At 34.9% G+C, this 22,383-nt stretch overlaps 4 protein-coding genes and 1 non-coding gene across 5 annotated transcripts; 3 read left to right on the top strand and 2 right to left on the bottom strand.

The window, feature by feature from the left end:
- Positions 1–740: 740 nt before the first annotated feature.
- On the top strand, positions 741–3,451 carry LOC107424708 (pentatricopeptide repeat-containing protein At4g37170). The gene has a single exon (XM_016011190.4). The coding sequence runs from the start codon at positions 797–799 to the stop codon at positions 2,849–2,851; it is 2,055 nt and encodes a 684-aa protein (XP_015866676.3). The 5' UTR covers positions 741–796; the 3' UTR covers positions 2,852–3,451.
- Positions 3,452–5,534: 2,083 nt separating this feature from the next.
- Positions 5,535–5,606, bottom strand: TRNAW-CCA (transfer RNA tryptophan (anticodon CCA)). Its single transcript has one exon. It is a non-coding gene; the product is annotated as a tRNA-Trp (tRNA).
- An 85-nt stretch (positions 5,607–5,691) lies between these two features.
- On the bottom strand, positions 5,692–6,945 carry LOC107404242 (reticulon-like protein B13). Its single transcript, XM_016011196.4, has 4 exons — positions 6,791–6,945; positions 6,521–6,707; positions 6,204–6,415; positions 5,692–6,035 (listed from the first exon to the last, which is right to left on the bottom strand). Exons 1-4 carry the CDS (start codon positions 6,825–6,827, stop codon positions 5,854–5,856), a joined length of 618 nt encoding a protein of 205 aa, XP_015866682.3. The 5' UTR covers positions 6,828–6,945; the 3' UTR covers positions 5,692–5,853.
- Positions 6,946–10,529: 3,584 nt separating this feature from the next.
- LOC107404241 (L-ascorbate oxidase homolog) lies at positions 10,530–14,462 on the top strand. The gene is made up of 9 exons (XM_016011195.4): positions 10,530–10,802; positions 10,891–11,059; positions 11,198–11,307; positions 11,800–12,070; positions 12,264–12,360; positions 12,635–12,980; positions 13,094–13,459; positions 13,545–13,623; positions 14,073–14,462. Exons 2-9 carry the CDS (start codon positions 10,916–10,918, stop codon positions 14,274–14,276), a joined length of 1,617 nt encoding a protein of 538 aa, XP_015866681.1. The 5' UTR covers positions 10,530–10,802; positions 10,891–10,915; the 3' UTR covers positions 14,277–14,462.
- Positions 14,463–17,692: 3,230 nt separating this feature from the next.
- Positions 17,693–21,141, top strand: LOC107424714 (L-ascorbate oxidase homolog). Its single transcript, XM_016034571.3, has 9 exons — positions 17,693–17,760; positions 18,196–18,378; positions 18,506–18,615; positions 18,904–19,174; positions 19,298–19,403; positions 19,542–19,890; positions 19,994–20,362; positions 20,486–20,567; positions 20,688–21,141. Exons 2-9 carry the CDS (start codon positions 18,235–18,237, stop codon positions 20,886–20,888), a joined length of 1,632 nt encoding a protein of 543 aa, XP_015890057.1. The 5' UTR covers positions 17,693–17,760; positions 18,196–18,234; the 3' UTR covers positions 20,889–21,141.
- Positions 21,142–22,383: the final 1,242 nt, after the last annotated feature.

Here is a 22,383-nt window from a genome sequence, read left to right as displayed (position 1 = left end):
GCGCTTCACATGTAGTATAGAATGACTAAGGGAAGATTCTATGAACGCAACATTGACTGTATTCACCAAAAAAAAAAAAAAACCAATTGACTACATTTCAATGCAACACCCATTAAGGACGGTTCTATCTGTCCTGATATTGACTAAATATTATTTCTTACAGTTTAAGCAACCAGGAAATGCAAATTTTGCTAACAAAGATTCTAGTATTATTATTATTATTCTATACACATTAAAAAAAAAAAAATCCCAAATAATCTTTTTCTTTTTTTTTTTTTTTTTTGGGGTAATTCAACTATATATTACTTTGCAATCAATCACTTGCGGGCCCTGTCATTCACAATCAGAAGGTTATTTCAGAGGAATTATCGTGGAAAAAGATATGAAAGTGCTTTAACATGAACTTTTTACCTGTTTAATTTCCAACCATTTACACGGCATGCACTTTTCTTTTGCCTTTTTAATTTCAAACCATGAGACATCAGATACCAAGATACCAATCAATATGTTCATCTAAAACAAAAGAAAGTTACCAAAAATATAAATAAATAATGATAAGCAGCCTTAGCCCTTATAAAAAGAAGTTCCCAAAATAACAAAATATTGTTTAAAGAAGTAAAAAAACAAAAACGCATGTTATACATGAACCTATGGCCAAGTAGCCCACATTTAAAGCCCAATTTATTTTGGGCCCATAACGTTTTCTGGCTCGAAATTTCTCATTTTCGATCGTCTTCAAAATAAAAATGAAAATCAAAAGAGGGGTTCAGTGCCAGCTTCTACATTCCCGCGCTCAATGCCGCCACCATTCTCCGCCATGAAATTTCTAAGGAACTTCTCTTTTTCATCGAAGAGTCAGCGTATTAAACCTCTGAACGAGAAGACTTTCTTCAAATCCAATCCCAAAGACGGCCTCGTAAGCCGCTTATGCAGGGACAAGAAATACAAAGAAGCCATTGACGTTCTTTGCGAGCAAAAGCGTTTGAGAGAGGCTGTTCAATTGCTCAATCACATTGACCGACCCTCAGCTTTAGTGTACTCAACCCTCTTACAATTTTGCCTTGAACAGCGAGCTCTTGAAGAGGGCAAACTGGTCCATGCGCACACCAAATCCTCTGGTTTCGTGCCCGGGTTGATAATCTCCAATCGTTTTATGAATCTATACGCTAAATGTGGGAGTCTTGTAGATGCTCAGAAGATGTTTGATTGCATGCCCGAGAGAGATTTGTGTTCTTGGAATACCATGATTTCTGGGTATGCGAATGTTGGGCAGCTTGACAAAGCTAGGAGATTGTTCGATGAAATGCCCCAAAGAGATAATTTTTCTTGGACCGCGATGATATCTGGATATGTTCGCCAAGACCGGCCTAAAGAGGCATTAGAGTTGTACAGAATGATGCAGAGACATGAAAATTCTAAGTCAAATAAGTTCACGGTGTCTACTGCTCTTGCTGCTTCAGCAGCCATTTCAAGTTTGCGTTTGGGGAAAGAGATTCATGGTTGCATAATGCGAACAGGATTGGACTCAGATGAGGTGGTTTGGAGTGCCTTGTCGGATATGTATGGGAAATGTGGGAGTATAGAGGAAGCAAGGTGCATTTTTGATAAGATGGCGGATCGGGATGTTGTTTCATGGACAACTATGATTGGAAGATACTTCGAGGATGGAAGGAGAGAAGAAGGATTTACACTATTCTCCAAGTTTATGAGTTCGGGAGTTAGGCCTAATGAGTTCACATTTGCTGGCGTTCTAAATGCCTCTGCTGATCATGCGGCTGAGGACTTGGGTAAACAGGTTCATGGATACATGACACGGATAGGGTTTGACCCTGCTTCATTTGCAGCGAGTGCCCTTGTTCATATGTATTCAAAATGTGGGAACATTGAGAATGCAAAAAAGGTGTTTGGAGGTATACCTCAACCAGACTTGGTTTCATGGACTTCCCTGATTACTGGATATTCTCAGCATGGTCAACCCAATGAGGCCCTTCAGTTCTTTGAGTTGCTACTCAAATCAGGTACGAAGCCTGATAACATTATTTTTGTAGGTGTTCTTTCTGCTTGTGCTCATGCTGGATTAGTTGATAAAGGACTTGAATATTTCCACTCAATCAAGGCAAAACATGGGTTAACATACACTGCAGATCACTATGCTTGCGTAGTTGACCTGTTGGCTCGAGCTGGCCGATTTGTGGAAGCTGAGAATATTATCAATAATATGCCTATAAAGCCTGATAAGTTTTTGTGGGCTTCCCTTCTTGGTGGTTGCAGAATTCATGGAAACCTTGAGCTGGCTAGACGAGCCGCCCAAGCATTATTTGAAATAGAACCTGAGAATCCTGTTACTTATATTACTCTAGCCAACATTTATGCTACTGCTGGTATGTGGGATGAAGTAGCAAAGGTCAGAAAGATTATGGATGTTAGAGGAGTGGTTAAGAAACCAGGTTTGAGTTGGATAGAGATCAAGAGAGAAGTACATGTGTTCTTAGTAGGTGATAGGTCCCATCCAAAATATGATGATATACATGACTACCTGGGAAATATTTTGAAGAGAATGAAGGAAGAAGGATATGTCCCTGACACAAACTTTGTATTACATGATGTGGAAGAAGAACAGAAAGAGCAAAACCTGTCTTACCATAGCGAGAAACTTGCAGTTGCATTTGGAATTATATCTACGCCACCAGGAACGCCAATCAAAGTTTTCAAAAATTTAAGAACTTGTGTAGATTGCCATACTGCCATTAAGTTTATATCTAAGATTGCTATGAGAAAAATTACAGTGAGGGATTCAAATCGGTTCCACTGTTTTGAGGATGGGAATTGTTCATGTGGAGATTATTGGTGATTCAAACAACTCGTAAGCTCTGTCAACCACTTGAGCATGGCTTATAAATTTAACATATTTTCTACAATCACTGCATTTCTCCAAATGTTTTTCTGAGTGAGAGATCCAGAATACGAAAAACAATATTAGAGTCGAGAAGTTGTACACCATAGAGTCTTGCAAGTGAAGGAGGACTGGTGGAAAAATAGTAGGACCATTAACATGAGTTAATCCGTTGTTGACCTATCCATTTGTGAAGAGAGGAATTAATACCATTCAGACTTGAGAGACTATCACCTACTGGATCTTGCAATTGATTGAAGGGTATCGATTGGAATTGAATTTATTTGTTGGAGCTCTGAAATTTTCTGAGTTTAATATGCCAGAACATTCCTAAAAGGAACCATAGGAGGTGTAAGATTTCAAAGCCCCCCGAACGTTTGTTTGTTACATTTACATTTGTTGTAAGATATTCAACTAGTGAGCATCATAATAGCAGAATTATGGCATAAGCTTTTTCACTTTGTTTCTTATAAAGATTAAATGAGAAACTTTGGAAGCAGACTGAAGTCCAAGACTTGACCCATTTTATTGATAAAAGTTTCTATCAAGTTAACCATTTATTGGAACTACACTACTACGTTACAGTTTTACTTTATGCCTCTCACCTTTTTCAATTAGCTTTTAAGATAAAAAAAAGATACACATATACATACACATACAACCTTCTGATCTGGACCCGGCTATTCTATTCCCAATCCAGGCAAAGTAAATAAACTATTTATTTTCTTTTTCCTTTGTTTTTTCCTGCCAAGGACCTGTGTATGTATTACTGTTCCTGTAACACCTGGAACGATAGCTGCAGTAAGCAATTCCCATGGTTTTGTCCGATGATAATATACCACTCCATTTCTCGTCATTTTTGCATGCATGTCCCTCGCCAACTTTTAGTTCTTGCAATCCCTTCCCGCTTGCATCCGTAGTATTTGAAACAATCTCTATAAGAGTATCGTCCCATTGAGCAAGCTTTTGGTGCATTGAATCTTTTTGGGGATGCTACTGCGGTGAGCCTTGGAGTACTTTCGAACATGTACCTCCCCTCTTTTCATTTCCAACTCAAAATCCATCGTTACTTTATTAGTGGTTTATCTCTTTTTAGTGGTTTCAAAGAGTGTTGTGGTTTTGAACCTTTCGTGGGTTCGAACACTGTATTCTTGTGTTGATTTTTAACCACATGGATCAACAATCCCAATGCTGCCCCAAGAGCAGCCCCTCCAAAATCCACTCCTATAATTTTACCATAATCACTTGGATCATTAATAATCCTACGACTTGCTAAGCAATTGCAGGAGTAAAAGCAAAGCTTTCTAACCAGAGTTGGCTCCTATTGACTTGAACTTGTTGCTCTTAGCCTAAAAGCTGAAAGAGCTATCATTGACTTGAACTTAAAGAAGCGAAACAATGCATTGACAGGGCTAGTTAATATAACCAGAAGCAAAGTTGGCTTACCAGAAAAACTTTTTAGAGTAGTACTGATTTGCTCATGACTACGAGTTTCCAATGGGGAATCGAACCCGACGTGGATCGAACACGCAGCCTTCTGAAGTATAGTCAGACGCGCCCTTCTTTATAAAGCTAACAAATATATCTAAAGCTTATATTAGTGCATTGCTGCTAGTGAGTATAGCTTATATAAGATGCTGCCTGGTAAGACATTCAAAGATCCAAAAAAATATTATAGGAAACACATACAAAATTCCCAAATCCTAAAAAAGCAAAAACAACTATTCCACCTTCTTCTCCTTCTCTCTTCTTTACCTGCCACCTTGTGCTTCATTATTTTTTATTTTTATTTTTTTGATGAAATAATGCTTCATTTTCTTTGCTACCTTCTCGTTAACCATCTTATAGTACCTCGTTTTCTAGTATGCCACTAACACCTAGAGAGCAAGCAATTCAATAATCAATACCCATGGTTTTGTCCCGCTACCATATATATATATATATATATATATATATGTATGTATCACTCCAATTCTCATAACTTTTTAATTAAGTTTCTCCTTTCAATCCCTTGCCACCTGCTGCATCTGTAGTATCTGAAACAACCTCTTAAGAATCTCATTCAATTCTACTAGTTGTTTTGGTGTTTTGAATCTTTTGTATGGACATTGAAGCCGTGAACTTTGGAGCAGTTTCGAACAAGTTCCTTCCCTTTCTCTTTCCAAAAGAGGTTTCAAAGAGTTTAATGTAGTTTTGAGCTTTTCTATGGTGGGCTCGAAACACTGTATTCTTGTCGTTGATATTTTTGATAGCAATTGGAATGCTATCCAACGTTTTAAATATAAAACATGTAAGCTCAAAGCTCTGTGACCCAAGTCACCTCCTATTGAACGGAAAAATGGCAGGCAAACAAGGAAAACCCGCACTTACCCCCGGAACAATTTAAGAAAAAGGATTTAATTATTTGCTGTTTGTATGACTTTTCTGCAATGGAGTGCTTATTAGCTATATTGTATAAATATGTTGCTGCCTGTGTTAGCAAAATCTTTTTAAAATAATTCATATTCATAAATCGATCTGATACAATGGGAGTTTTTCATGTGGACATAAATGGTGATGTACCCCGTAACGTTTTACAAAATCATTAGGCGATTTCATTTCCTCATACATTGTTCTGAGTAAAAATAAAAATAATGGTAATTGAACCCGACGTGAATCGAACACGCAACCTTCTGATCTGGAGTCAGACGCGCTACCATTGCGCCACGGATCCACTTGATGTGCTTTTGTATATTAAAATCTATGGATATAATTTCTATTTTTTGCTAACCTTTACTTTTCTTGATGGGAAAACAGGATTACTGTCTAGAGACTAGAGTTTTATTATTATACCACCTAAATCGGAATATATTAGTACATAGTTGGTCGTCAATGAAGCTTATATAAGATGCTGACTTGTAAGACATTCAAAGATTCAAAAAACATATTATTGCCAAATTCCTAAACAAAGCAAAAAACAACTATTCCACCTTCTTCTCCTTCTCTTCTTTGTCCGGAACCTTATGCTTCATCATCTTTGCTACCTTATCGTTAATCATCTCATAATACCCCCTTGTTTGTTCCTTCACTCGCTCCCTATACCTTTTTATCTTGTCTTCGTATCTTACATATATTGCTGGCACTGTCATCCCCAAAACTGTCCCTGAGAGTTCCAAAACCCAATATTAGCACAACAGAGAAAAACAGAGTCCAATCCAATTAATTATAATTAATTAAAAAAAAAGAAAAAAGAGTAGAGTCCAATCCAATTAATTTCAATTAATAAAAAAACAGAGTCCAATCCAATTAATTGTAATTAATAAATAGTTACCTATATAAAGAAACGTTGGCAGGTCGAAGTTGTTTCCGATACGAGAGAGTATCCACAACCCACCAATAACTCCGGCAAAGACGAATAAATCTCCCTCTGCACCTACTCTGAACATCCATCGACTTATTTCTTCCACCGTTACCCGACTCGAATTGGCCGCCACCAAAGCTGATCCCTCTGTAATTTCCAATCCTGGTAATGCTGATGGCTCTCTGGAAAAACCCAAATAGAAATGAAGTGGGAAAGATTTAAAGGAAAATTCTTTACTTGGAAAGAAATAAAAAAAGAAAGAATTAAAACGGAGAAAGGGGTCTCACTTGCCGAGGAGCCTAAGGAAGTTGCCGTAGAGGAAGAGCAAAACAATTATAAATATTGCAGCCCATGAGATAACAGTCACGGAGTTGAATTGGTAAATTTCGAGTAACACCCAAGTTGCAGTTGCCGCTGAAAGAACCAGAAGACTCTGCTTCTTCTTCTTCCATAGTGTTATGTCTCTAACAAAATCTGCAACCAAACACAACTGACCCAAGTGAGAAAAAGATCAGGTAATTAATCAAAAATTCCTTTTCTTTTTGTTGCGTGATTGCCTGATGTGGGAACCGAAGATTCAGAAGTAGTAGACATTGTCGAAGAATCTTGAAAATGGATGTGGAAAGATAAAGATTGGACGTGGTACTTTTTTTTTTTTTTTTTGTGTGCTCTTTTCTTCTTTTGCTAGTTTGAAATCTTTTTTTTTGTGCCGAGTGAGTTTTCGGATATGTATTGTCTAGAGCGCTTTTTAGGCTTCCACGTGTTGCTCAAGAGGGAGACGTGGAAACCATGCAGCCCTCGTGGCACTTGAACCATGTTGACTTGTCCACTCCACCGTATCCAGTGACAACGTTAATGCTTACAGCCTGCTTCGGGCCACTAATAATTTGAGTCTATTCCAAATGGGTTGGGCCTTAGTATAAGCCTATTCTGTTAGTCGCTGGAGCTTTAAGTTTAATTGTGCATGGAACGTAGAATAATAATTTTGACATTTTGTTTTGGTAGAGTGAATAATTTTGACATTGTTAGACCTTAGGGCACTTTTAAAAGGTTCTTAATCTATTATATATTTTTTTATTTTAAAGAGTTAATTTTTAAAAATAAATTCCAATCTATTCTGTATTTTAACTTTTTAAAATATAAAATGGATTTGGTTTTTCAAATTTAAAAAGTCCAAAATATTTTTAATTTTTAATATTATATTAATATTATTCAATGCTTATCAAATTTGTATTAATATATTTTTAAAAATATTTATTATTAATAACAAAAAAAATAAAAAAAAATAAACATAACAATAAATATCTATTGAAAAAATAAAAAATAAAAAATATGATAAAAAAATATTATTGAAAAAATTTTAAAAATTTCATTTTTTATATTTAAAAATATTTTTTATTATATGAAAGATGCTCTTTGTTTTGAAGAATTTTTTGGATACTCTTAGGCCAGCATTTTAACTAGTTCTAAACATCCAAGAAAAGGATAACCAAAAGCAAATTGTTAAGGTCAGTGAATCAATTTCTAAATTGGATTGACATTTTGGGAAGTCCATGTCTTAAGCACTTGGTCACCAAAAGGCAAATTGTAATCTTTATATGGTCTGGTCAGTGTTAACGTGATTAATAGGACATGACTGCTGGACTTGTTCTTGGGCCGTAGCATCACGCAGGTTTTAAAGCCTGAATCCGCTATATAGAGGACGAGTCCTTAATCGAAAACAATTTCTACCTATCACCATCAGTAGCCCAAGCCTCTATCAAGAAAACTTTTCTCATATACGAAATTTTTTTTTTATGTTTTTTTATTTGTGGGTTTTCTCAGGCCGTGACTTAACATTGGTTATTCTCTCGTTTATTAGAAGGTTATATGAGAATCAAAGATATGTTCTTGAATAGAGAGCTACATTGAATCCTTACATTTAAATATTTATTGCAAAAAGGAAAGTAAAATTATTCAGATTAATTGTGCAATACTCTCCAAAGAAGCAAATTACTTTCAAGTGTAAAGAATATAAATAGAAAAAATATCTCAACTTTTAGGTTTTCTAGACATTTTTTTTATTTAAATATCAAGGTTTGAAATAAGTTCTATATCTTCGCTGAATTGTAATATGTTCAAAAGATGTATTCGGGTAATTTGACGAAATATGAACAGGGGTTCTTATTTTGCACACTTTACATTGCTTATCATCCAAGAAAGTCTCAAGCCCAGAAAATCCTATCAAAAAGAATGGCTGCATTGGTAAAATATATAACATATTATGCTGTTTCTACCGTTTGAGGGCCAAGATTTAGGTTATGAGAGAGAGAGAGAGAGAGAGAGAGAGAGATTATATGCAAAAGATTTTGTAGCCTTGTAGGACATTTTAGCTTTGCCATCAATGGAGCTTTCTATCATTACATTTATTCCATGCTGTTTTACTCCAAACTCTTCTCTTTACAAATCCATCACCATTCACCACCATCATCAAACATCATAATGAGGCCCCCAATGCACTTATTACTTCAACCATTCAACCACTTGCTAGCCCTTTCAATTTAATATTTTCATTTATTTTTCCTGGGAAAGAGAGTTGGAAAAATCAGAGATACATATCACAATTGACAAACAAAACTGGATCGGTAACTGGGAAGGAGCTGAACAAGACATTCAGTGGTGTGTCTCCGTTTCCTTATCTCTTTATCTTATGATCTAGGATCTATGTTTGGATAAAAATTCAGGTTGCGGGAACACCATATAATATATATATATATATATATATTTAAATTTCACTATTAAATTAATGCAAATAAATGCTGAAACTTTGTTTTTACTGTGAGATTCATTATGGGCCATTTTGGTAGTCGATCAATGTTGCCTCCTCATGCACACATAAGTGCAATACGTGTGGTGCCCACACGGTTTTCCTTTTTCCCATTTTCATCTTCTTTGGAAGGAAATTGATACCCAATACAGTGATTGTATCACACGGTCACAGGTCAAAAGCACAGAACCCCAGTATTACCAACATGTCATGTGGATGCCCATGATTAGAGGTCCACTTTTATCTTTGCCTTTTCAAAACTTCTAATCCCTGCGCTCTAAAGTCTGGAGATTATCACAGATTATTATTCACCATCCGATTTAAATAATCATTATAATTAAACGCGGTATTAGGTCCGGCTTCTACTCTAAAATTAGTTTCAATCCAGCTTTTTTGTTCTCCAACTTGGCGGTTTATTTGTCCTCATTTACCTGATCTTTTTTGTTTATTTATGTTTTTGGGTTTCACATTGCTCACCACCTTCACCAGCGCTACCTAATTCTTTTCTTTTAACTATTTATTGGTCATACAAATTGGTAGGCCTAGTGGGATATATATGGTAGCTGTAAAGCACATGGGGTTTAGTTTTGGCCTGGTTAATATCTGAGTAGATGGGGTCTTGGGAGGTCATTTGGTGTTTGAACTTTGAACTTGCTCAATTTTCAATTTGAACAGCACCATATTGTTGCTGTACCTTGAAGAATTGAATTTCTTAGCTGGGTTCAAATATGCTGTACGTTTTGACTTTATATTCTTAGAGGAGTTTGGCTTTGCAAATTAATTTCTATAGACTATAGTGTGGACACTAGATAATGCCTCCTTTATATTCCAAAGTGACTCAAGGGAATGCTTATATGGCAACTTTTAGATTATTTTAGAAGACACAGAATCCACATGAGGATGACATAAATTGTCTCTGTTCTTCTGATCTCTTTTAGAGTATTTTCTGCAAGGTGATATTGAGAAAAATAATTTATGTATAATTTTGTCATACGGACATTTGGAATTTGGATATATGCCCATCTGCTGAAAATTTTCACCAATAAAAAGGAAAAAAAGAAGAAGATGAAAATAAAAATGGAAGAAAACAGAGTGAAACTCACATTTAATTCGTCCATAGATTTGAAGACTACGGACTGCATACATAAATAGAACGCCCAACAAAAAATCAATCTTATCTTGGGAAACAATATTTTGTACTTTTTTTTAAATGTTTTTTTTATACTTTTTAGCTAACTTTCCAAACGAAAGAAAAAAGAAAATTAAGGAGAAAAAAGCTAGTAAAGGAATAATGAACTTTAGCAATAATCAATGGCGAGATTAGAGGCGGGTTGGGATCAAAATTTGCGTCACCTTTCTCACTTTTTATTTATTTATTTTTAATGAACAATGCTGTTCAGTGGCTTTGCTTTTGTTTTAAGCAAATTTGAATGACATGGGCAATTAATAACTTTCCTCTTATATAAGGCTTAACTGGGCTCAATGCCATTCCCACCACATTTGCAACCTTCAAAGCTGAGCAATTTTTTTATTATTTCAGAAAAGCACCTATTTTTGTGGCTTAGAAAATTATTAATAACAAGCATAATATTAAGTACTATGTTTTAATTTTATATCTACCCGGACAATCCGACCGTAAAAAATAGAAAATAAAAATAAAAAAGCAGCTTTTTTTTTCCCGCGTTGTTCTTATATAAGGCTTTAAGTCACCGTGACTCATTCAATTTGTCCTGATTTGAGACAAAAACAGACCTTCATTTCTGGTATTAAAATTTTCCCATTTCTTCATCTTCAGCTACATACATTTCCTTTCTTAACTATTTTTGTTAAAAGTTTTGGTGGTTTCCTCAGTGGGATTTTGCAGGTTAATTTTGCAATGGAAAAGGCAGTCTTGCTTCACCTGATTTGTGGGGTTCTAGCTGTTCTGGGGGTTTATGTGGTGAAAGCAGACGACCCATATAGATACTACACTTGGACTGTCACTTATGGGACTCTCTCTCCTCTTGGTGTTCCTCAACAGGTTCGTCATTTTGTCCATTTTTGTACTATGCCGTCAGATCTAGATATCTAATCTTGGAACACTAGAACTAGATAGGACTTGGAGGAATATGTATGTTCCTTGGATTTGTAACATTTTGTGTTTGATAATTGCTTGCAGGTAATCCTCATTAATGGTCAGTTTCCTGGTCCTAGACTTGATGTGGTGACCAATGACAACATAATCCTCAATCTCATTAACAAGCTCGACCAACCTTTTCTCTTAACATGGTGAGCTTTTTACCTAGTGTTCTATTTCCAGATCTCTTTTGCTCATATGCCTCAACCTTCTTTTGTTTTCTTACATTTTTTTGTTAGTACATTTTGCTTCTTTTATGAAATTTTCTTCTAGAAGTACCACGGAAGCAAGCATTGTTCCATTTCATGTTTATGTTGTTTTTGGGTTATAAGTTGGTTGAAACTCTTAGGACTTCTGGGTTGCAAGAACAAACGAATGAAGAATGGTTTCTATAGGCTTCTTTATTCGGAGTAAATTGTTCCTGTTCACCAAATTTAGGAAAAAGTAAAGCTTGAGAGTCTTTTCTTTTATTTGCTTTGCCTACATTTCATATGCCTCAAATTGGGTATTTCATGGAATTACACTCAATTTCCTTATATATAGCTTCTGGAATTGATCCCTTCCTTAACTAGTATCTGAAATTAGAAAGGGATAAACTGAATAATATCATTCGGATACTAAGAAGTTTGTTCTGTGCCCACCAGGAATGGGATTAAACAGAGGAAGAACTCATGGCAGGATGGAGTATTGGGAACCAATTGCCCCATCCCTCCAAACTCAAACTACACCTACAAGTTCCAAACTAAGGATCAGATTGGCTCCTACACATATTTCCCATCAACTCAATTGCACAGAGCTGCTGGAGGATATGGAGGGCTCAACATCTATGAGAGACCTCGTATCCCAATTCCCTTTCCCAACCCTGATGGAGATTTCACTTTACTCATTGGTGATTGGTACAAAAGCAACCACAAGGTACACAAAATCCAAGTTCAATTTTCTTCCAAGTTTCAGTTGGTAACTTAAATAAATGCCAAATTCTAAATGTAATTTGTTATGCTGTTAAAGATCTATCTAATCAGATGGCATCCTTCAATAGTATTTCCTACATGCAGCTTTGCAAGTGTCTAATGATCACCAGTATATCATTGTGCTTTAATGTTTACAGGCACTTCAACAATCTTTAGACTCAGGAAAATCTCTTCCCTTTCCTGAGGGAGTACTCATAAATGGTCAGGCTACAACTACATTCAATGGTGATCAAGGTAATATTTTCATTTGGTTGAAGAAAATTGTGAGGAATGGAAAAATATTAAATAAATCGGGAAGGAGGTTTTGTGCATGCTAAAAACATTAAAATTTTCATGATAATGTGAGGATTTTTTATTTCTCTTATCTTTTCCTTGTGTATTCCATGTGGCAAATATATTTTCTTATTCCTTGAGAAAAACAGCTGTACCATTTTGAGTTCTAGGTAACTTTTACCTTTGCCTCAAACATAAAGAAGATGTCCAATTCTATGTTTGTTGCGCCTTTCAGGAAAAACATACATGTTCAGGATCTCAAATGTGGGATTGTCTACCTCTATAAACTTCAGGATTCAGGGGCATTCATTAAAGTTAGTTGAGGTTGAAGGGTCGCACACTCTTCAGAACACATATGACTCTCTTGATGTACACGTTGGACAATCTGTGGCTGTCTTAGTAACCTTAAACCAGCCTCCAAAGGACTACTATATTGTTGCTTCCACACGATTTACTAGGCGTGTTCTCAATGCAACTGCAGTGCTACATTACAGCAACTCTCACACCCCAGTTAGTGGACCTTTGCCTGCCGGTCCTACTTTTGAAATACATTGGTCTGTGAAGCAAGCCAGAACATACAGGTATATTTTATGTCAAGAAGATTTAACCATATTGAGCCTCCGAATTATTGGACTTTTTGGATGATGATTGCTTATCTAATTTTTTGTCTTTTTGAAATTTCTGTTTCCTGAAGGTGGAATTTGACAGCAAGTGCAGCAAGGCCAAACCCTCAAGGCTCATTCCATTATGGGAAGATAACGCCAACAAAAACAATTGTATTGGCAAACTCAGCATCTTTAATAAATGGAAAGCAGCGCTATGCTGTTAACGGGGTCTCCTACATTAACCCCGATACCCCTCTAAAGCTTGCTGATCACTTTCAAATCCCAGGAGTCTTCAGTGAAAATTCCATCCAAAACCTTCCCTCTGGTGGCCCCGCATCCATATCTTCCTCTGTTATGCCAGCGTCACTGCATGATTTTGTTGAAATTGTTTTCCAAAACGATGAAAGAACCATCCAGTCTTGGCATCTTGATGGCTATGATTTCTGGGTTGTTGGGTAAGTCAAGTCTGCTCTTCTTTTTATTCACTTCTTGTGGATGGGAAGGATCTATTATAATTACTTGTGTCAACTAAACATACAGTTATGGCTTCGGAAAGTGGACACCACAAAGCAGAAGCAGATACAATTTAGTGGATGCTCTTACTAGACATACTGCTCAGGTAGTGAAATAAGATTCACATGATTCTTTAATAAATTTTATTACATATGCTAATTTTGTCCTTCTGACTGCTGTAAGAGTTATAAATACTCAATATATTTTCTTAAACTCCATCTGTTTTTCACAAAACTCTTTTGAGGGCCAAAAGCATTTCAAAAAGGTTTTTGGTTATGTTTCTTGGCAGCATTATGCAAAACAAATGGATTCACTTATTTGTCAAAAACATTTTGTCTTTTTAATTGCAAAACACTTACATAGCTGTGTTATCATCGATATCAACTCTTACTAGAACATGGCATCTTCTATCTTTTGTAACTGTCAAGTTGAACAGCAACTATATATACATGAAGAAAAAGCTCTGACGATGATGCTCAAGTTCATTATTCTTACCTTTTCCATAATAATTTGCTTTATTTACTGGATTCTGATCATGCATTGAATCTCCTGAAGGTGTATCCAAACTCTTGGACAACAATATTGGTGGCATTGGACAACCAAGGTATGTGGAACTTGAGGTCTGCAATTTGGGAAAGACAGTATCTTGGACAACAATTCTATCTCAGGGTTTGGAATCCGGTCCACAGCCTTGCAAATGAATACGACATTCCTTCTAATGTTCTACTTTGCGGCAAAGCTGTGGGGAAACACCCTTAGAGTCATTAATTAGTTGAATTATGGTTTCCAAGTCATGAGAGCTTGACTAAAAAAGGGAATGAAAATTGAGAGGAAAAAAAAGAAGAAAAACAAAAGTGGTTATTTTCTTTGCTTAGAAAATTTATCTTTGTTTGTATACCTAAAATTATTTAGATGAAATCAGAGAACGCCTTTTGGCTTTTAGTATTTTGTTTTCAGAAATCAGCTTTGCAACTGTGCCTATCTAAAAAATATCTTGAAAAATCAGGCATTGATCCCAGCCTTCTAGGTAACCTCCGTTTTTTTTTTTTTTTTTTTTTTTTTAAATTTCAAATTCTTTTGCTGGGCCGATCATTGGCCTCCACATTTTCGATTAAGCTGTCTACTGGTGGACTGTGGGCCCAGCAAAGTTAATGGACGCATAGGATTTCTCGAGGTTGGCTGGAACTTGGTTTCATACTTCTTAATTCTGGATTGGGGCCCCTAATGACAGAGTAAAATGACTTTCTTTTTTTCTTTTGTTCCCCCACCCCCGCACACTCCCCCCCCCCCCCCCCCCGGCCCCCGGGGCGGCGAATATTGTAAGAAAGCGAGTTCGAGTTGCAAACAATACCTATGGGTGTTTTAAGATCTGAAAAAAGCGAAAAGAAAATTAACGCAAGCAATTTAAATTGATCTATTTCAATTAGATCTTAATATCTTTTGAAATATTGGGTTAGTTTAAGAATTTTAAACTTGAACCTAGTTGGATTTGTTGGATCATATATTCATAATCCTAACGTCTAACTAATTCCAATATTTTTTAAATATCACATATACCATAATTTGAGTCATCGCTTAGAAATGTGTATGTATATATATATATAAACATGTGATCCTTAAAAGTTTCAAAATATACTTTTATCCTATTCTTTATAATATGTGATTCTTGAAAGTTTCAAATTTTTGAATTGTTTTAGATTTTATATTTTGGTACAATAAAATTAAGAAATAAAAAGGTCCAAAATTCCTTAAAGACTTTTAGTTAGGCAAAGAGAGTAAGGGAGTTCATGTAGTTTTTTGAAAGAAACAATTAAGAGGAAATCCAACAAAATCTGATTTGATTATAGCCAAAAGATCAACCCAGCATAATAACCAATTCATATCCATCCTGATGCAATCCCGATTATAGTAATGCTACCCAAACAATATACGAAGAAACTTTTTATTTTGATTTTTATGGAACAATATAGAAACATACTTAACTCTTCCATATATCTACACAATAGAAAATAAAACGAATAGAATTTGGAAATTAAGAACAAAAATCATGCGCCAACTGCGGTTAGCTTATCTAGTCCTCCAAGGTCCACAAAAGGATCCTGTTATACATCTAAGAATGTGAGGGTGAGCTGAATACTTTGAGCTGAAAATAGAGCTCAGAATTCATTAATAATAATAAAAATGGCAAACAAAAAGTGATTCATTGGAGGGTACCAACCTTGTGAATTAGAGGGTCTTAAAACGTAGTGACGTCCTTACAAGTTACAATAACCAAGAGTTGGAGTACAGTTAAACAGAGCTTAGCAGTGCAGTGCAGAGTGAAAGCCCTCTGTTCTACCAAACAGGAGAAAAATTATAGATATCTGAAAAGCCACATAGAAAAGTTAAGGAATAGCCGAATAGGGAAGTGGAAGATGATTAGTTGGTAGTGTTGGACCAAGTTCTATCATGGTCACGTGATGAGAATTTAATATCACGTGTGTTGGAATTGAGTTTCAACTCTCAACTTTCACGTAGGGCATGTGTAATTATTATCGTCCGCCTCCAACATGCACATGTACAACCCCTAAAAAAAATTGATAGAATATGTAAATTAACAAGATGAAGAAGAAGAGGGAAATATTATTTCCCCCATGAGATCTGTTCTTGGGATTCATTTTAAGTTAAAACCTAATAGTTGACTTGCCCATTAATATAGCTTCTTTAAAGTTTGACTTTATCAAGATTATTATTGTACTAATTAAGCTAAGAGTTGTACTTGTGCTCATACAGATACTTTGTCTATCCTTGTTCTTTAATTAACCTTTTTTTCCTGCCATCCTCTCCTGAATATGTAAGAAACGACATTTTGGATATAATTTTAGCTTACCATTTCTGAAAGTGGTATAAACTGAAACAGGAATTCACCCAAAAAATAAAAAATAAAAAAATTGTTCATTTATTTTTAAATTTGATAGTGTTTGACAAGAAGTATTTCAATTTAAACTCAGGACGGACTATCCCAAAGAATACAAGTAGGTAGTACTGATTGTTAGCTAGAACTGATGCTTGTGGTACTGATCAGTGAAAGTGTGAATTAGCATCATGGTAAATACACAAAAACAAATTTTAAAAATGAATAAATAAGTTAAATATTTAATACCATATGATTACATCTAATCATATGGTGAAATATAAATGTGCCATCCTTAAACCCATAATTCTCTAATGAGGGACCAAAACCAAAGGGATTTGCTTTTTTTGATAGCTTGTCGTCTTGAGACATGAATTCTATAAGAGAGACTATGAAAGAAGATCAAAAACAAATTGTTACATGAGGCCATTGAGAATAAGAACTGCGTAACAAAAATAGAGAGAGAAGAGAAAGAAACCAAATAAGAGAAAACTGTAAAATGACAACATGGCCCTCCCATTGTTCTCGGAGCTTGCTCATTTCCACCATGTGATCAGCGAGAGATCTATAAAGCTACAACTTCAGTTCAACTCTCCGCGTTCACCTAAGAAATTAAAATATATATGTATATATATATATATATATATATATATATATATATTTTTTTTTTGTCTAATTAATATTAAAAATTGAAATGAAATCAGAATTAATTGAAAAATTAATAACGATCCGTTCTCGGCTGCGAAGCTCCCGCTTGGTGTTAGATCTTTCTTTCTTTCCTTCCCGCCACCACTCACCGACAAAGTCCAAGTCTCCAAGTCCAACTCCACACTCTCTCTCTTAACTCATCATATTCTTTTCATAGCAGTAATATTAGAAAATAGAAACCACTGCAATTAATTAGAAACATACATACATAAAAAATAAAAAAATAAAAATTATTTCTAAGAAAAAAAAAAAAAAAAAACAGAAAATTAAGGTCAATGTCATCCAGTGGATGTGTAATATTGAAACCATTAACGTGGGTTGTGATTTATTAAATTTATAGTTTTTTTAAGATAAACTGAGCTGTGAATGAACATGTAGTTGATCGCATGAAGTGCGCCGCAAATGAGCTTTGGCCATGGGTCGTGGTGAGTCCCTTGGTTTCCGTGACCGTGTTGTCCACTCTGGCACCGCCAGGATCTCTTCCTGACCTCTTCTTCCTCTCCATTCATCGTCCTGCTCTGCTTTTTATATAAAGCCTTTAGCTTTGTGTTTGCACCACTCAACCAATATTGTCATTTGCCATTACACATAATACATCTTCCTAGCAGTTACTTTGGTTGTGAAGGAACTGAATCAATTCAGGTATGCATGATATTTAATATTCGTAGCTCCTCTACTAGCTCTAGGCAGAATCTTAAGAATGAAATTCTGTTTAAAATGAATATAAATTTGCTTTATTAATTGCATTATTTCTGGGTTGGAAGTTAATTGTTTCTTGCATGTGTGTATATATGTCAAACAAAATGTTTGTCCAAGAAGGAAAAAAAAAAAAAAAACAAAAAAAAACCAAAGAATTTGGTTTCCTTCATGATGAGAATTAATTCGATAATAATTCTTATCCATGTAAATCTATTTAATTTCATTATAATGGGCTAAAGAATTGAGATTAAATCTTTTAAGAGCATAATTAATACATGTTAATTTTGAACAGAAAAAAAAAATTATTAGATATGTTTGTTAGTCGATTATTAATTAATCTAATTGGCTTAATTTGTTTACAATGTTGTTTTTGAGCAGATAAATACGTGGATTTTGAAGAAACATACAAAGATAAAAATGAGGCAGGCCATTTTCCTGCACATTTTCTTGGGAACATTGGTTTGCTTGAGTGGATTCTACGTCAATGCAGAAGACCCATACTTATATTACACATGGACTGTAACATATGGAACCATTTCCCCACTAGGTTATCCTCAAAAGGTTAAACATTATTGGAAATAGCTTAGCTTTTTGAAAGTCTTTAATTAATTACTTTATGATTTTCACATCTTACATATATCTTATTTAATAATTTTTTTTCTATACTTTATATGAAAATATGTTCCAGGGTATTCTTATCAACGGACAGTTTCCAGGCCCTACAATTGATTGCGTTACTAATAATAACATTGTTGTAAATGTCATTAATAAACTGGACGAACCTTTCCTCATTACATGGTAACTAAACTTTAGTATATATACATATATATATATATATATATATATACATGAATATTTTACTGGGCGTGTCGGATATTGTTCGGCAGCGTTTTAATTCATCACTGAAATACTTTGAATTTAAAAGTTGTTTAACAACATACCATGCTCAATGTCGCTTAGTAAAATATTTTCATATATATATATATATATACGTATATTTAATCTAAATGTAAAATAATGTTTATGATTAGCTAGTTGTTTGGAAAATTAATTTGTGGCTCGTTTGGAAATCAATTAATTAATCAGGAACGGAGTGAAACAGAGAAAGACTTCATGGCAAGATGGAGTGCTGGGAACAAATTGCCCAATCCCACCAAACACAAACTGGACTTACAAGTTTCAGACAAAGGATCAGATCGGAACATTTACCTATTTCCCTTCCACTGGATTGCACAGATTTGCTGGTGGTTTTGGGGCTTTTAATATTGCACAGAGGTCCGTCATTTCAATCCCATATCCCAAATTTGATGGAGAATTTAACCTCCTCATTGGCGATTGGTTCAAGGCTGATCCCAAGGTTCGTACTAATTAATTAATTTCTTTATTTGCTTTACGTTATTTTTTTTTTCCTCAGCTCATAATCTATCACAATAAAGAATTTTCTAATTTGGAAATAATATATATACATATATATTTGCAGACCTTACAGAACAGGTTGGACAAGGGTTATAGTTACCTTCCTTTTCCTGAAGCTCTTCTCATAAATGGTCTACCTGATGGTCGTGCTGTTTTCACTGGAGAAAAAGGTAAGCCAATTATATATATATATATATATATATAGGATAATCATGATTAATTAACGATTTAACGGAAAATCAAAACCCTTATTCAATAATAACAAATTGGGCGTCAATTAATGATTTGGATATGCTTGGATCTATCAGGAAAAACCTACAAATTCAGGGTCTCAAATGTTGGGACGGAAACTTCCATCAACTTCAGGATTCAGGGGCATGTGATGACCCTTGTGGAAGTGGAAGGAGCTCATTCTCTGCAAGAAGTGTACGAATCCTTTGACATTCATGTGGGTCAATCAGCAGCATTTTTGGTCACATTAAATGGCTCAGTCAAGGATTATTTCATTGTTGCCAATTCCCGTTTCACAAAGAAAGTTCTTACTACTACTGCAATCCTAAGCTATGCTGGTTCTCAGTCCAGAGCCCAAGGACCATTGCCCGTAGGTCCATCTACTCGTGACATTCATTGGTCCATGAAACAAGCCAGGACCGTCAGGTATATATATAATATATCCAATGAATTACATCTAATGGAACCGTCCAATTTATAAATTAACATTTTGTTACATGTTTTTTTGTGATGTTGGAATATATGGAAGATTGAACTTGACGGCCAATGCAGCAAGGCCAAACCCACAAGGTTCATTCCATTACGGGACGATTCCAATTGTCCGGACAATTGTTTTGGCCAATTCAGAAACTAGGATTGGTGGGAAGCTTCGATACGCAGTTAATGGGATCTCGTACGTTGATCCAGAAACACCATTGAAACTGGCTGACTGGTTTGGCATACCTGGGGTGTTCAGCCTTAACACAATCAAGGACACTCCCACCCCGGGCCGCCCTGCTGTCTACGGTGCCTCTGTTATAGGAACTACTCTTCATGACTTTGTCGAAATCGTCTTCCAGAACAACGAATCCAAACTTCAATCTTGGCATTTGGATGGATATAGTTCCTACATTGTCGGGTACACATATATTATATAAATATATATATACACACACAGTGCTGTTATAATGTGCTAATGTCGCCCATTTGTATGGATTTGCTAGAATTGTTAATTTACGACTAGTTTGTTTTGGAATGTCAGATATGGACTTAAGCAGCAATGGACTGCTGATATGAGGAAACGCTACAATTTGGCTGATGGTATACCCAGACACACTATTCAGGTACAATGTGCTGAAGAGAATTTTGGATTGAACAAATTAGGATCCACTTTTAATATTGTTAAAGGTTTATATATATATATATATATTTGATAATATATGTGAAATTATTATTAAATGCAGGTATTTCCAAAATCTTGGACTGCTATACTAGTTTCGTTGGACAACAAGGGAATGTGGAACTTAAGGTCTGCAATCTGGTCGAGGAGGTATTTGGGTCAACAATTGTATGTGAGAGTTTGGAACAATGAACACAGCCTCTTCACCGAGAATGATATCCCTCAAAATGCAATACTTTGTGGCCAAGCCAAGAAGAGCTCATAGGAAAAAAAAAAAAGAAAAAAAAAATTTAATATTATCAATTCGTGTACCTTCTTTAATTTTTTTTTCTTTATTATTAATTTTTTTTACTTTTTTTTTTTTCCAAAAAAACTAAAAAAAATTCAGTTACGAGGGTGTGACTGTCCCAAAAAAGTTATGAATATTGAGGTAACAGGGGTTACAATTTAGCTAGCTAGGAAGTGCTTGCCAAAATATTAATATTTCAAAGTGTACTCATCCATCGTGTTAGATTACTTCCCGTTCACAATCATAATAAACACTTTGTTTTTGGCAATGGTATTATCGCTATTTTTTTTCCTTGTTTGATTTTTTGGGTAACCCAAATGATTGTTTGCATTGGAAAAGTTATAAATTGTTTCATTCTGCCATTAAGAGGGCAAAGTGGATTGTTAATGGGTCTTTTATTCTACCATGTATGTTGTTAAACCCTCGTGTTGGATTAATTTGAATTACGGCCATATGATTAAGGAGGGAATTAAGAAAGAGGAATAAATTTCATTAGTTACTTATTTTGCAATGAAAAAAAAAATTGAGTTGACTGCAAGTTATGTATGGTTATACTTATATCACCTAGTGGCATTACTAATAAAAGATTTTATTATTATTATTATTTTTTTGCAGTAATTACTAATACTAACTGGTTTATAAACACTAGGCTTATTAAGAATGAGAAGGGACATAAGTAATTAGTCCCCTAACCAAATTTGGAGTACCAATGGGGTTCAAATATAATCATTTAATAATGGATAAGAATTTAATCATCACCTCTTGCATAGCAAAATTGTAAAAACAAGAAAAACAAAGGCAGTCTTAAGTTTTATTTAGTCCTAATAGTAGGGATATGGAGAAAGCTAATTATGCTCTTCATCCGAAAACAAGGATTATCTCGATCCTTTGAACAATAAAAAAACATACAAAATCCGTTGCATTATAAAAACAAATGAACATTTTTGTAAATCATTTTAAATAATGATCTAGAGTTTAAAATCTCCCATCTATCCTAAATAATAATTTGGAAAAAAAAAAAAACAATTTATTTATATATGTTGGAATGATTGCCACGTCATCTCTTAGCTGGCAGATTTGTTATTTTTGGTTGCCAAGTCAGAGTTAGTTAAGTGTCAGTTTTAAGCAAGTGAGCTGGTTATTTGTATTGGAGTAGGATTGTAAGCTTGGTATTAGTTCTAGTATAAAATACTGAGCAGCTGCTTCTATTTTAAGCTATAACAGATTATACACAGCAATAGAAATTTTTAAAGCTTCGTTTTCTCTCTTTTTTCCTCTTTCTCCAAACAATATCTTAAACATATATAATATATGTGGCAAAGGTATCTAAATATATATATATATATATATATATATCCAAAAACAAATAAGTAAACGAAAAGGAGAATATATTCTTGATGACCTCCATCTTTATTTCAAGTTTCTCCGCGCAACCTCCGTACATCGGAGCACCAACTCTGTTTGATGTTGC

Source organism: Ziziphus jujuba, chromosome 7, assembly GCF_031755915.1.
Source record: "Ziziphus jujuba cultivar Dongzao chromosome 7, ASM3175591v1".
NCBI classification, from domain to species: Eukaryota; Viridiplantae; Streptophyta; class Magnoliopsida; order Rosales; family Rhamnaceae; genus Ziziphus; species Ziziphus jujuba.
This window is presented reverse-complemented; position numbering and strand designations above follow the sequence as displayed.